This window comes from Hyperolius riggenbachi, chromosome 7, assembly GCF_040937935.1.
Source record: "Hyperolius riggenbachi isolate aHypRig1 chromosome 7, aHypRig1.pri, whole genome shotgun sequence".
In the NCBI taxonomy this organism is placed as follows: Eukaryota; Metazoa; Chordata; class Amphibia; order Anura; family Hyperoliidae; genus Hyperolius; species Hyperolius riggenbachi.
This window is the reverse complement of record NC_090652.1, coordinates 266,956,633-266,972,643: the sequence shown is the minus strand read 5'-3', so window position 1 is coordinate 266,972,643 and position 16,011 is coordinate 266,956,633. Positions and strand designations below refer to the sequence as shown.

Genomic DNA, 16,011 nt, shown 5'->3' with positions numbered 1-16,011 from the left:
TCAGCCTTTTTGTGGGCTTACAATTATCCAGGACACCTCCTCCTTCCCTGCCCCCACGATGTTCCCTGTTTGCCATTCTCTCTCTCTCTCTCCCTTACTGCCTGTCACTGAACAGAAAGCTGCAGACTTTATTGATTGTTTCCTGGGCTTTTGCTGGCTGCATGAAATCAAACAGCATTACCTGCCCTCTGGAGAAACTCCTGCGAGAGCTGTACTGCTCGCTCTGGCTGCCAGGCGGGGAGAGGGGGGCCACGAGACAAGCCTTTTCTCCTTGGGTGAGGTTGGTGCAGCTGGCAGAGGAGGAGAGACTAGGCAGCTGCTGCACCAGGACATCCACAGAGGAGACACAACTTGAAATTTTGTGATTGTACCTGCATCTTGGCATTTGCATCTTCATGGGCAAAGTGTGGAAGCAGCAGATGTACCCCCAATACGCCACCTACTACTACCCCCAGTATCTCCAGGCTAAGGTAGGACACACTCTAATGGGGTCTCTTGCAGAGATCAGAAAAGCACGGATCCTATACGGATGAAGCTGTTCTGTTTGCAAGGTTAGCGTTACTGATGAGAACTGTAGAAGCTAGAAATCAATAGTGGGGGTGGGGATTTTAAGGCACAGTGACCTCAAAAAATGTTGTTGGTTTGACTAGGACAAACGCAAGGAAACATGTACGCTGGCTGTTTTAGTTAGCGTTCGCATTTAACAATTAGATGTTGCTCTTTTACTAGGTTTCTGTTTTATTTACATCCTAACTGTGGAGACCATGCCATGCAACATGTCACACCCCCTCCTGTGATGTCATATAAACATAACGGTACACCCCACCCCCAAGGTAGCATATGGTGAGAATGATCACACTTTAGCCGGGAAGACAATCAAGAGGGCTGTAGGACAAGGTAAAAGAATGTGGGTAAAAGTTGGAGAAACTGTAAACTTTTACATAATGGTTAACTGTAAAAGCAATAATCTGACTGTGAATGTCATCAACGTCACATAGACAGATTGCACCAGTGTTCAATTTCCTGTTCTATCTAATGCATCCCGCTTTTAAAGCTTCTACGCATTTGACAATATGATCATTTGAGCTATAGACTGATTTGACAAACGGTGCAGGTTATCAGCATGAAATCTGGCGCAATACGATAACAGCGGCAGATGGTGTCTGCAGGAGAAACTAGGTCGCAAGAAGAAAATCTATGATTGTTTCTGACTGCATCCTTCATTACCTGTATGAAAAATTGATCAGTCACCTAAGCAATTACGTAATATGATAGGATGTTGTATAGGGTAGCCATCGATAGCAGGAAAAGGAATGAAAATTATCGTTTTGGATCCAATCTTTTAAGAATTGTCAGTTCTTCTTTTTATGTGTGATATTGCACTTAAAACTGAAATGTCACAAACGTATTCGTACACATGAAGTACACTGCATGCCACAGAGGAGGTCTAAGGTAAAAAACAGGAGGGGGAGGGAGTCAAAATATTGGGGATGATTTAAAGACAGGCTGAAGAACAAGTGATCTTTGGTTGCTGGCTGGCTCAGTGATGTGTATAATAGGATGTAACTAATTGCTCGCTCAGTTGATCACCTGGAAGGTATATCGGTGTGTGTGGTCACTTGTACAATGGTATTCCTATTGGCAGCGTCCTTGTCACCTTCTGCATCACGTTTCAGGGATTGTTTGCCTCACCTTTGTTCTCTATGCACTCTAACAGTGTTGTAATAACCTGCATAGTATACTGATGCTTTATAAAGGAGGGATGGTGGTAAAAACCTTTGGAGACAGAGACTTTTGTCATGCTGTCCCTACCCTTTGGAATGCCCTGCCACACCCAATCAAGACAGCTCCAACCCTGGAGGTGTTTAAATCAAAACTGATAAGCCACCTGTTAAGTCTGGCATTTATGATCACATAACTTTTTCCCCTGTACACATCACCATGTACTGATCTGAGACAAGTTTATGCACTTTGGGTCCTACAGGAGAACAGAATTTCACAAATGATTTGTTGATGTTGTTGTTGTAATCATCATCATCTATCCAACATTCATTATAAATCACTGTTGATCATCATCATTTATCATTTAGAATCATCACTTAGCATTATCATCCACTATCATCGTCCTTCAGTCATAATCATTTGTCAGTCACCACCATCCAGCCATCTATTATCCATAGATTATCCATTTTAGGAGCTATTTTGTCTATCCAATCCAGGAGACAGAAATATTTTTTAGGAGCCAGATCCATTGACAACAATTACAGAAGAACTCCAAAAATTAGGCATCCGATTCAATTGTAATTTTTTAAGTAGCCTTGTCTAGCTGGCCCCTGGGAATTGTACAGCTCTGGATTATCATCTGTCATTGGTCATCTCAGTGAACCTAACTTGCCTTTTCTCCATTCTCCCATCCAGTGACTGACTAAGCATTACCTTGTACTCATACTGTGCTGCATGATCTGGTCTTTCTTGTATTCCTGTATTGTCATTTTGCTGTTTGTCACCCCTAAATATTGTCTGTAACCTAAACTAATGTTCAGCTTTGCGTAATATGTCGGCGCTTTATATATACAATAAATAAATAAAATTGGTCACCATAGTCATACAAATATCTGCAGTATCAATCAGAATCTTTCCTTAAAAAAAAACTCAAGGATGTGTTATATAACATATTGTATATACTGTATATTTCTAGTCATATCATTTATTTTAATTCGTTTAATGTTATTTTGAGTAAAATATAAAATACTTCTAGGGAGAAAGCTTTATAGACACTTCGACCTTCACACTTTGACTTGTGTTTGATCGGCACCTTCAAAGGACTGACGCCATCAGAATGGGAATAAGCAAGCAAACTCTGTTTCCAAGATGGCTTCCGCCTCCCTCCTCTTCCTGTGACTAAAGTTGTGTGAAGAAGGCTTTGATTTCTTTTACCTTTCCCACAATTCCGTTGACTGGAAGTGGACTGAGGTGTTGCCACACTGTAGAGAAAGTCTTTGCAGTGTAACTCCCAGTTGTGCATACAGCAGCTCAAATACGTTCAAAATGATTATGCATATTATATTTTTCTAAATCTTTCTAATTTTCCTAAATAGTGGATGCAACAGTCAGCATAATGTTTGAGTCATCAACTTTTAGAGTATAATTTAAATTTTACTGAACAAACCTCCTAATGATAACCGTATATTTTTCAAAAATAAAAAAACTTAAAATGCACTGCTCTGAATTATTACAAATTATTACAACACCGTTTCTAAACATTTTATAGGTTGTGAAAAAAATATTTACAGAAATCAAAAGCTATTTCATTCAAAAAACATCTTAACAGGTCAAGTTATGTATTAACATGGGACCCTTATTTGACAGCAGTTTCATAATTCTTGCATCCATTGAGATTTTTGGTTAGTTTCTGCTTGAATTTCTTTAAAAGATATCACAATAGCCTCCCAGAGATGCTGTTTGGATGTAACCCTCATAGATCTTTTGATTGAGGATGCTCCAAAGGTTCTCAGTAGGACTGAGGGCAGGGGAGGATAGGGGCCACACCATCAGTTTCTCAGCTTTTAAGTCAATGATGCAGAGGTACCCCTTGCAGCATGAGATGGTGTATTGTCATGCGTGAAGATGATTTTGTCACGGTAAGCACAGTTCTTCTTTTTGTGTCATGGAAGAAAGTCCACATACTTTTCAGAGGTCATTTTCACACCTCCTGGGACCCTAAAGGGGCCGAAAAGCTCTCTTCCTATGATTCCAGCCCAAAACACTACTCCTTAACCTCCTTGCTGATGTCACGGCCTTGTTGGGACATGGTGACCACCCACCATTCCATCCATTTGGACCATCCAGGGTTGCATGGCACTCAGCAGTAAATAAGACTGTTTCAAAATGTGTTGTCATGCAGTTCTGGGCACACTGCAGCCATTTATGCTTGTGAGCATTGGCTAGTGTGGCCAAATAGAATGTGTATGCATAGCTGAAATCCTCTGGAGGATCCTGCACCCTGATGCTTGTGTGAGTCCTGAGGCATCAGCAGCTTCAAAAACCTGTTTGATTTGTTAAAACAAATCTTTTAACAGTATGATGACCACGCTTACGTTTTTATAAAATATCTGAGGTTTTGATTCCTTGTCCAAGGCATTCAATTATTTTACACTTTTTGGCAGCAGAGAGAGAGAGAGAGATCATTTTTCTTTTTCATATTGCTTGGTAATGGTGGTCTGCTTGAAGTGTACCAGAGACTAACAAATACAAAAGATTTATACATACCTTCCTCCAGCCCCCTCCACATCAATCGATCCCACAAGGTCTCTTCCTCTGCCTTCTCCTAGTACTGGTAGAAGCCCCGTAAAATTTCCTCAGTCGTTGCATGCACAGTGCCCATCCCCCCCCCCCCCGTCTCACTCCTGTGGCTGAGAGCTCCTAGCCACGAAAGCGCAGCGGGGCACGAACCCGGGCCACACATGCACAGTGCATCCCGACTCACCACCAGACTTACGGGGCTTCTACCAAGACCAGGAAAAGGCTGCGTGGGAGCAATCAATGTGGAGGGAGCTGGAGGTGATCGAGATTGATTTCAGTGATCAGAAGAACCCTGAGACACAATATCTTCCATGCATTTGATTGTTAAACAAAATATTTAATCTTTATGACACTTAAAGCGGAACTGAAAGGTCTTAAAAAAAAAAAGAGTTTTACTTACCTGGGGAGTTTGTCAGCCCCCTGCAGCCGACCTGTGCCTACAATGTGACATGCCGATCTTCCGTTCCCCTGCCATGGCTCACTTCTCTTCTCGTAGTGGAAGCCGACTTCTAAGTCGACCACCACTGCGCCCTGGCCACGCTTATACTTGTACGCGTTCCTGTGGCCAGGAGCATCCTGAGCAGGCGCAGTGCGAGAAAATCTCTACTGCGCCTGGGCCGTACGCTTTGGAGCGTGAGCGAGGATGTGCAGTGGACACCCACTGTACGAAGTAATAGTGAGCTGCGGCGTGCGAGCGGAAGATCGGTATGTCACGTCACGGGCACAAGTCAGCTGCAGGGGGCTGGCAGAAGCGCCAGGTAAGCGAAACTCGTATTTTTTTAAGACCTTTCAGTTCCGCTTTAAATACAATTAGCATAATAATTTGGAACGAAGTGTAATATTAATATCATTATTGATTTATATAGCATCATCTTCCTTGGTGCTGTACACAGTGAGAAACAAACGTGGGCACTAAAAGAAATCCAGACGCTGGTACATAATAGAGAGTTGGTAGACGACGTCAATGATACAGTGACTAATACATTCTGACTAACAACATTGTAGAACAACTTACAAGACACAAAAGGGAGAAAACAAACGAGACAGCTTTAGATTTCTGAAGAGGCTGATTAAGGACTAGTGCCAATCTGAATACGTAAATGAGTATAAAGCTGCAAGTACTTTAATTCAACAAATAAATTGACCAGAAATACATTGTAAGGGCCCATTCATACTTGAGCGTTTTGCCGGCGATTTTGGCAAAATGCTCAAATGCTAGCGCTTTTCACAGCACTAGGGTAATAAATGTCTATGGGCCCGTTCTCATTTGGGCGATTTGCGCAAATCGCCGCAAATTGCCCAAAAACGCTAAACGCAAACGTGTAGCCTGCACCATTTTCAGACGATTTCCCGGCGATCGCGTTTCAGTGCTATAGAAGCGCATAACGTGATTGCAAAAAAATCGCCAGGTGTGAATGGTGATTTTTTTTTGGCGTTGTGTGAATGTGTGAAAGTGTGAATGGGCCCTTAAGGTTTGGTTTACACTAAAAAAGGCTCACCTGGAACAGTACCGTATACATATTGTACAGATAGACTGTATCTCTGGGTTCCATTGCACAGTGTACTGTTATACAGTGGCAACACATCAGATGTCCAAGAAAAAAAATCATACCTGTTGGGATTATCTGTTGTTTAAAACATGGTGGTTGGAACAGAAGCGGTAAAAACAGCCATGTGTGAATGAGTCCATAAAAAAGCATTTATTATTATCTAGTATTTATATAGCACCGACATCTTCTGCAGCGCTGTACAGAGTATACTGTTTTGTCACTAAGGGCCCGTTTCCACTACTGCGGCGCGATTTTGACAGGAAAATCACGGAACGAATCCGCATGCGGTTGCGGTTTCGTTGGCGTTTCTAGGCGGATTTTCACACGGAATTGCTCGCGGTTTGCACAACGCGATTTTAACCATGTCAATGCCGGCATGCATTGACATGGATTTTTAAGCGAAAACACACGCGGAAACGCCGGGAAAACCGCAAGACTAAAATGCTTGCGGTTTGCCTATTTAGTTGCATTACGGACGAATTGCGTGCGAGAGTGCGGCATGCGAATACTGATGGGTCTGCCGTGCAGATTTTTTTCTGCACGACAAAGCACACAGAATCCCGCACAAGTGAAAACAGTCCCATCCACTTGTATTGTCTATGTGAATCTGCATGCAGGAAACGCATGCAGATTCGCTCTAGTGGAAACGAGTCCTAACTGTCCCTCACAGGGGCTCACAAGCTAATCCCTACTATAGTCTTTGTCTATATGTATTGTGTAGTGTATGTATCGTACTGGAAGCTGGGTTTGCGAGCATAATTTGTTCCGTAAACATTCTTGTAATCCAAACCACTCTTATATCAAAGCGAATTTCACCATAAGAATGAATGAATACCCAGGTGATTTGTATCACAATCCATAAACAGTTATAGTGAAATAGAATAAAAATGTAAACAAGACATTCACTATAACTAACAGAATCATTGCATCTATTGGCTCGCCGCAACCTTTTTTTTTGTTGTGTAGCTTTAACAAGCAACTTATCCAATGACAGTTACTTTTGAGTATTTCATGGAAATGTGACTTTTCAGTCTCTACACTCAGATCAAGTACAATTTAGTACAATCCTGCAACGCAAAAGGGAGAAGAACAATCAGCTCAGTTGTGATGACGTGACGCATGTGTACTTTTTTTTACTTGTATATCAAGACATTGCTTGTATATCAAGTCAACATTTTACAGAAAAAAATGTTTGTATTTCAAAGTGCTCTCAAATCAAGTTACTCTCAATCCAAAGTGTTACTGTACTTGTTCTGCATGTTTGTTGGTTCTCTGCAGTCTGCTCCATCAGCCAGGTGGCAGTCAGACTTGGACGCCTTTCTCATGGGAAGCTGAAGGCAATAGGGATGGTTGGAAATGACAATTTCCAATTCCGTGGACATTCCAATTTCCGCCGATGCTGATTACCGATTCCACGGCTTTCCAATTTCCATTAACCGAGGAATTTTTGGGGGGGCGGCGGCATTTTTTGCATTCTCTGATTGTCCAAATACTTCCAAGTTGACTCTGCATTCGCTGATTGGTCCAATGCTTCCGAGTTCTGTGATTGGGCTGAAATTACCGAGTTGCGGTAATGCAGTATTTCTGCAGAAATCCGATTTCTATTTTATGATTGAATCCGTTGGATTGATATGGTTCTGTAAAATGTATTAGCTGTAGCCTACACCAGCGGTTCTGGGTGTGCAGCCCTGCTTTCAGGGGCATAAAGAGATGATTTGCATATTCAGGAGTGATGCATTATGGGGAACCACAGTTGCTCAGTTACAGCTGAATTATTGCAAATACCTTCTGTTTTAAGAAGGCAAAATTACATTTAGCATTGCTTTTTGGTCTCTGTAAGGGTGGCCATACAAGGTACAATTTTTCAATTTTTTTCGATTAGATAATTTAGTTTGATTATTCCATTAGATCGAATATAAAGATTTTTCCAGCATGTCCGATCATTTTTTCCGAAAAAACGGGATAATCGTTTGAATTTCTTGATCGAAAAAAAAAATATTTTCAACTTTCATTCAATTCGATCATTTAGATCGAATAAACGGGAAAATCGAACATTTTTATTGTACCGTGTATGGCCACCATAAGCCCTTCATACCATCCAGGTGGTTCTGGGTCACCAGCAATCTGGATACCCCTTACCTTAAAATAAAAGCACATACTAACTAACTATAGCTGAACTGAGGGACTGAACGTTGCTTTCAGGAGTCAACAGGCAGGAATAAAAATGCTTTGGCTTCTTGGGATGCTTCTTGCAGACATGAGATTACTTTCATCCCTGTAGCTGTGAGTCATAGCGCTATTGTCATTGGCCTTATGAGAAAGACACCAGGCTGGCAGATATTTCAGCTGTAGAGAATGAACCAACACAGATGGCTGACAGGACAGTTGTCAACGTCATCCAACAGAGCTCCTGTATAGGAGTGATATCAACGAATACAGGCTGTGACAGTCCTGAGTCACTTATGTGACCATAGGGACGAGAAGATGACGGCCACCTGAGCCAACGTTTTTCTTCTGGATCAGGTGATGATCTTGTGTTTATGGATGAGTCTGTACAAACTACACCTACCAAGGTCCAGTTTTAGGACAAAAGCAGAGATGAACTACAAATTGGTCAAAGGGATAAAGGGCCTTACCGGGAAAGGTTAGATTACCTGTGGGCTTATTTAGCCTGGAAAAAAAGACACTTTAGATGTGGTTTAACATGTACGGTATAAATAGTGGGCCAGGCCCGGATTTACCTCACAGAAGCCTATAGGCACAGATGTCCTGGCACCCTAGACTTTGCCCTCTATGAACCTACAAACCCCGCCTAACTACACCGCAAATGTGTTCTTCCCTTTCCATCACAGGTAGCTACAGTTGCCCCTTAGTATTAGGTAGCCAGAGGAATCCTCTATATTAATAGCTGGAGGCGCCCCAAGTATTAGGTAGCTAGTGGAACCTCAGTATTAAGTAAGTAGCTAAAGGTGCCCCTAACTGAAAGGTGCTCTTAGCAGTGGAATGCCGAGAACAGGGTGGGTAACCCCTCAATTAAACTCTCATCAGGACTCTGCATAAGGAAGTAGGGAGGGAGGCGCTCGGGGAGAGTAGTGAGCCACCCTTCCATCATCAGGCGCCTATAGGCACATGCCTACGGTGCCTTATGGTAAATCCGGCCCTGTAGAGGGCAATGCAAAAGCTTTGTGGATGAGCATTATGTCCTTAGGCTTTTAGAAAGGACATCTACTGCTATAATTACTACTACTAGGCAATTCCTAGTGGTGTTGGTCCAGGTTAGATTCGGGAAAATTATTTTGTTGGATTCGGGAAGAATTTTTTCCCCTTTAGGGCTCTTACACAGTGGGACGTTGCGTTGCAGGGGACGTTAAGGTGGCAAAACGTGCCCCTAACACAACGTATGGGGGTGATGTCGGTGGACGCTACATAGAGCCGCGTTATGCGTCTCTTGGTGCGCCGTTTTTGTTCTATACTGATAGAACGAAAACAGCGCATGCGTCAAAAAAACAAACAAACATTACTGCCCATGTGCAAACAGTCTAAAGCGGCAAAATAAGAGTATAACGCACAGCATACTGCACTTTCATTTAGCGTGCAGCGTTATACTCGAACGCAACGTGGGCACTGTGAACAGCCCATTGATTTGTCATTGCTGTGAATTGGTCAGCGTTACAGGCTGCTGTAATGTCAGACCACAACGTCCAACTGTGAAAGCAGCCTGCAGGTTAATTGGGCCAAACCTTATAGGGGTTTTTACTTTGGATCAGTTAGGCTATGTGAGTGTGCAGGACAGGGTTGTACCAAGTTTTCTGGTTGAACTTGATGGACTTTTTCTTTTCTTCAAACTTGACTGTATGTGTGTATACTTTTGTGCATGTACTGTACGTGATTTGTATATACAGTACATGTTGTATGCGGAATGCACGTGTGTGTTGGCTTTATATCTATCTTCTACTTAATATTTCTCTTGCTTTTTCTTATTTCACTTTTTTTTGTATATGAGCCTTTTTTTTACTTATATTTTCATCTATTCTTTTTGTGTTTTTTTTTATGGCTGGGTTTATTAGAGGCCCAACTGGGCAGCATCCCTGGATGACATTATTTAGAGAATGATGATTCAAGCTCTCCTGACCTTCAGCTAAGCCGCATGATTCCTGATGGATGAAGCTGCTCAGTGTTGCTCTGAGTAGCAGGGATGACCTCAGCTGGCTGTAACTGTGCACAATGCGCTGATCACCTGTGTGGATGAAAAGCACAGTTATAGAGGAAAATCGGTTTTAATGTACTATGTTTCAGCTGTTCCGTGAGGTTGCGGGGAGCTTGTGCTTCATAAGATACTTGTCCAGCGCAACCTACAGAGTCTTGTCTGTCTGATCCGCTTCTGTTGTGGACCATGCAGAGCCTGCCAAGACCTGCTGTGTGCAATCAGCTAAATCAGAATACAAGCAATTATTTATGGTCATGGTCACAGATGCTTGGGTGTGTTTAAAGCAAAACTGAAGTAAAAATGAACTCATGAGATAAATAATTGTATCGATAGTCCTAATCATAAATGAGAATTTCCTGGAATCCATAGTTTTATTCCATATATTGAGATTAAAATCTAAGTATATTGCATAATATAGAATATTTTGACTGTCTTAGGTACATGACAGTAGTTTTTTTTTTTTCAGCTTTCAGCTTCCATACAGACAAACCTTCAAACTTTTATTCTGCACAACAAATGACAACGCGTTTCATGGCTAGCAGCCGCTTCATCGGGTCAATAAAAAGTGCCTTGAAACATAAAACACGGAGCTCAGTACCCTGTAGATTTAAGCTTTTTTATGGACTATCAGATTGATTGCCTTTTATGTGGAACTCTCATTATAGATTGGGTGCTGGACTGACTTACCATCACCTTGTGGTTTTTAAAGGGAACCTAAACTGAAAGGGATATGGATGTTTCCTTTTAAACAATACCACTTGCCTGGCAGTCCTGCTAATCTCTTTGGGTGCAGTGGTGGCTGAATGACACACCTGAAACAAGCATTCAGCTAATCCAATCTGACTTCAGTCAGAGCACCTGATCTGCATGCTTGTTCAGGGGCTGTGGCTAAAAGTATTAAGAGACACAGGATCAGCAGGAGAGTCAGGCAACTGGTATTATTTTAAAAGGAAAAATCCATATCCTTCTCATTTTAGGTTCCCTTTAAAGGTTTAATTACCATATTTTTCAGACTATAAGATGCTCCTGATCATAAGACGCACCTAGGTTTTTATATTCTAAACCTGGTGCATCCATGGTGAAGGGACATCTTGTGGATTATGCCCCCTTTGTACCTCTTGTATCTCCCTGTGTCCTCTCTGCCCTCATTGTGTCCTCCTCTCTTCCCCTTTGTGTTCCCCTTGTGTCCTCCTCTATGGTCCTTTGTGTCCCTCTTGTGTCCTCCTCTATGCTCCTTTGTGTCCTCCTTTATGCCCCTTTGTATCCCCCATGTGTCATTCTTTGTCACCCTGTGTCCTCCTCTGCATGGGAACAGGACAGGAAGTCCCCTACATTGCGGTGGGTTGGAGGTTCGTATTGGTTCCCAAGTCAGGAACTCCCTGCATTTGGACTATAAGACGCAGTGACTTTTTTCCTCCCACTTTTGGGGGAGAAAAAGTAAGTCTTATAATCCAAAAAAAACAGTATATGCTTTTACCTCATTTCTTTATTATGTGTCACATATATTTTTTAAGCTGGAGTTATATATGTATATTGTTTTTAAGCTTATGTAATTTGTACTTTATGCCTGTACAGTACACTGTTCGTACTATTGAACTTATTAGCTCAGTATTCCAGCTTAGCAGTTGTTGTTACGTACTCAAGGGTGATCCACTAATCCCTCATATCTTGTCCTTATCCCCACCCTGCTGTAGCCATTCCCCCACCTTCTCCCTCCTTCCCTACAGTGCCCCCCCCCCCCCCCCCATCCTTCCCCATTTCTTTTCTCTTTCATCCCTACCCCACTTCCTTGATTTTACACTGTATGTTAATTTTGGTTTATTTGTATAGTTCTATATAAGATATGTTATTTAGGATACAGACTGTATGCTATTCATAGGTTCCTGGGTACTGAGATGTTTCGAGGCGCTTTACCGACAATAATGCGGCGTGTGTACAGCAGCCCCTAACTGTGGCTTGGCCAGTGATCAATTCAGCTGAGCAACAGCTGATACCATGTTTCCCCGAAAATAAGACACTGTCTTATATTAATTTTTGCTCCAAAAAATGTGCTAGGGCTTATTTTTAGAGGATGTCTTATTTTTGGGGGAAACACTGGCAGTTTTCCAATACAAAAAATGTATATACTGCATGCCATGCTGAAACACAAGCAGCATGCACAGAGCTTGTGGTTTGCAGATATTGACTCTCACTTACAAGAAATTGATTCTGCTGATCATTTGGGTAAGAGTTTATTTCTTGCAGACAGAGAACTCTGTCAGGCTCCCCAGAGCTATGATAGGATAAGCTGTGTCCTGGGAAAATGTGAAGAGGTGAAGCGCTGCTGATGCTTATCACCACAGATCAGGAGCGATGGCTCCAACAAAAACACAAATTGCCTGACACACATATACAGGACTGTAGAACTCACATTATACTGCTGCTCTCCTGTATCCAGGCTTTGTATGGAGCGTGACTTGCTGGTGTCATGCGGGCTGCTCCTAGGGCTAACATTCGGGGGAGGGCTTTTATTTCAAGCATGCTAGGAATTCCTGCTAGGTCTTATTCTCAGGGGATGTCTTACTTTAGGGGAAACACGGTAGCTTTGTCCTCCCTGCTCACCCCGCCCACCACGTGATGTCACATCTACATTGCTCGGCCGACCTTCCGCCTCCCCCCCCACACACACACACATTGCAACAGAACATGTTCTTAACCTGCAGGCAAACTATTATTATTATTATTGATTCATAAAGTGCCAACATATTCCGTGGTGCTGATCAAAGTAAGAAACGAACATGGGGTACATAATATTACAGACATTGTTGTACACCAATGTATACAATACATAGTTGATGACAAAATACAAAATCGATGCAAAATACAGAATTAGTAATGACAATGTTGAAAGTAACATGATGAATAAAATGTATGATGAATTCCAAGACACAAAAAGGGAGAGAGCCCTGCCCTTGTGAGCTTACAATGTAAAAGAATAGAGGTAAACAAGAGGTGGGGTAGTATGCAATAAACAACTATGCATCTGTAGAGCCTCTGCCCATCAATGCCGATCTCGTCAGGCCTTTACCTCTTGTTTCCTCCCTATCCCTTTTAGATAACCCCTTTAGATAGTAAGCTCACAATGTCAAGGTTCTCTCTCGCTGCGTCTTGTGATTGATGGATGTGCTACACACTGTCTGTGTTAGTTATTGTCACCTTTATGTTGTCTACCACTTATGTATTGTGCAGCAATAGCTGCATCTTACTTTGCACAGCGATTGGTAATGTTCGTGTCAACACCGCTCTACCCACCAATCACTGGAGTGTGCTCGATCAGGTCAGCAAAGCCCACAATATGCAACAGGAAGGTCCGCACCAAACCAGGATTCCGAACAATAGCTTTATTTAGGACGTATCCAATATAAAAACATGCACATGCACATGCATCAAGACGCTGACATGTTTCGAGCTATCTCAGCTCTTAATCATAGCTATGATTAAGAGCTGAGATAGCTCGAAACATGTCAGCGTCTTGATGCATGTGCATGTGCATGTTTTTATATTGGATACGTCCTAAATAAAGCTATTGTTCGGAATCCTGGTTTGGTGCGGACCTTCCTGTTGCTTACTTTGCACAGCACAACAAAAGATGATGGCACATAAAAATGAATAATACAGTATGCCACATTGCATTTTGTTCCATATGAACAGGAACCGTCATTTATAGCACAAGGACATATGTTACTAATATTAGTTTTATTCTAATATCCTCTTATGAAATATGATCCTTACTGCTTGGGAAACGTGGGATTTACAGCTGAGCCATCCGCAGTAAATTGGCCAAGCAATTAGGCACTGGGGCGAGCTGCCTGCTCACTGCACTTCCTGTCAGACCTGCAAGGATGAAAGTTTTATGAGCATCTTATATAGGTGCAGATTAAATGGGCAGCTTTAATATTTAAAACAGGAAACTATTACTTATTTATCGCAGTTCTGCGATTGGTTATGCTAAATGTAATGGGAAAAGGGAAATTAATTTGGCCCATGCTGGCAAGTGTGGTGTTGGCCAAAAAAGCTGGTATGTCAAAATATTGGTGGTCTCACTGGATACTCATCCTAAAGAGGATCTGTAACCTAGGATTGAACTTCATCCTATTCAGTAGCTGATACCCCCTTTCCTTTGAGAAATCTTTGCCTTTTCTCAAACAGATCATCAGGGAGGACTGGGTATGCAGGGCTGCGCCGAGACAGAGGCGAGAGATGCTCCATTCCCCTATTTCCCTATTGTGTGGCCCTGGGGCGCCTCTAAAGGTGGGTACACACATCAGATAAAAGTCTTTGGAAAATGAAAGATCACAGATCAATGTTACCCCCTTCCATGTAGTATTAGAGCCATACCTACACAGTCTATTCTATGGAGTTGAACTCCCCATCAGCTAAAAATCTTTGCAAGATGCTGCACACAGATGCTGCACACATGCAACAGATCAGTATCTGCAAAAGATCAGTTCCTGCAAAAGATCCGTTCCTACAAAATGCATTCAGGCCTGGTGCACACCAGAGGAGTTTTTCTGAGCGTTTTGAGTTTTTAAATCTGCTGCTAATGTTATCCTATGTGTCTGTGCACACTGGAGCAATGAGGTTTTGTAAAAAAAAAAAAACATATCATTACATTGGGAAGAGCCTTTGAAACCTCTAGTGTTTGGGCGCTAGAGGTTTCAAAAGCTCTAGCTCTAAACTGAGAAGGATATGGATTTTTCCTTTTAAAAGAATACCAGTTGCCTGACTCTTCTGCTAATCCTGTGTTTCTAATACTTTTAGCCACAGCCCCTCAACAAGCATGCAGATCAGGTGCTCTGACCGAAGTCAGACTGGATTAGCTGCATGCTTGTTTCAGGTGGGTGATTCAGCCACTACTGCAGCTAAAGAGATCAGCAGGACTGCCAAGCAACTGGTATTGCTTGAAAGGGAACATCCATATCCCTCTCAGTTAAGGTTCCCTTTAAGTACACATGTTTTGGGCCATGTGCAATGATTTGTGACCAGCGACAATAGTTAAGCTTTAACACCCCCCCCCTCCCCCCAACCTACAAGCTCTTTATTTCCCCTTTCAACACAACACAACTTCTAGTGTGGAGGTAACCTCAATATTAGTATAAACACAGAGTACCAGCAAGTAATATACACAGTATTATAAGAGTGGGCTAAAATAAACAATATAGTAGTACTTTTGATCTATCCTTATTTCAAAGCCTGGCACTAACCATGCAATTTTCACTTCAGATCATCCTGCCAATCCAGAAAATGATCAGATCGAGGAAAAAAAATTATACAGCCTACTGATTGCAATCGACCAGAATGAATCTCTTTCTTGATCAGAAGAAGATCGAATATACTGTAAAATATTTGCCAAAATACTGGCTATTGTTCTGCATGTACATCCTTTCGATTCCTTTTGGGATTAAAAAGTCTGAGTGGAATCTGAAATAATTCGTATATGTGTGTATGCTACCTTTCTTCTAAATCCGATCGATGTCAGATTTGAATATTGATCCGACCACTTCAAGTAGGTTCTGAAGTAAAAATTGCATGGTGTGTACCATTTAAACTCACCTCAGTACAAAGGTGGCCATTAACGATATGATACTTCGGACGATCAATTGTCCGTTTTGATCGTAATATCCATCGCATCGATCAATTTTTCAGATTGGATAACAGCTATCTTTCCTTCAGTGAGCCTAAACGATCGTTTCTCTAGAATTTTTCTAATACTGTTCAAGATTGGACTGTTGACATTCAAATCCCTACACAATTTAGGCCCTGGATACATAAAACATTTTCTGAAACTGTACCACATCTCTCACAACCTCAGATCAGCAGGATCCATAAACTTGACCACTCCCAAATCGCTCCTCAAATCCTTTGAAGCCAGAGCTTTCTGTCATGCTGCCCCTAGCCTTTGGAATTCCCTAC

General features: G+C 42.1%; 1 protein-coding gene across 4 annotated transcripts in view; it reads left to right on the top strand.

Moving 5' to 3' along the window:
• The first annotated feature begins 170 nt into the window (after positions 1–170).
• The window catches only part of RBMS1 (RNA binding motif single stranded interacting protein 1), a 470,972-nt gene continuing 455,131 nt past the window's right edge, over positions 171–16,011 (top strand). For 3 of the 4 annotated variants that reach the window (XM_068245659.1, XM_068245658.1, XM_068245656.1), the window contains exon 1: positions 172–470. In XM_068245659.1, the coding sequence (XP_068101760.1) occupies positions 396–470 (75 nt within the window). In that variant the 5' untranslated portion in view covers positions 172–395. Of the gene's footprint in view, positions 471–16,011 lie in introns of all 4 variants that reach the window. The other variant, XM_068245657.1, reaches the window with a different exon arrangement.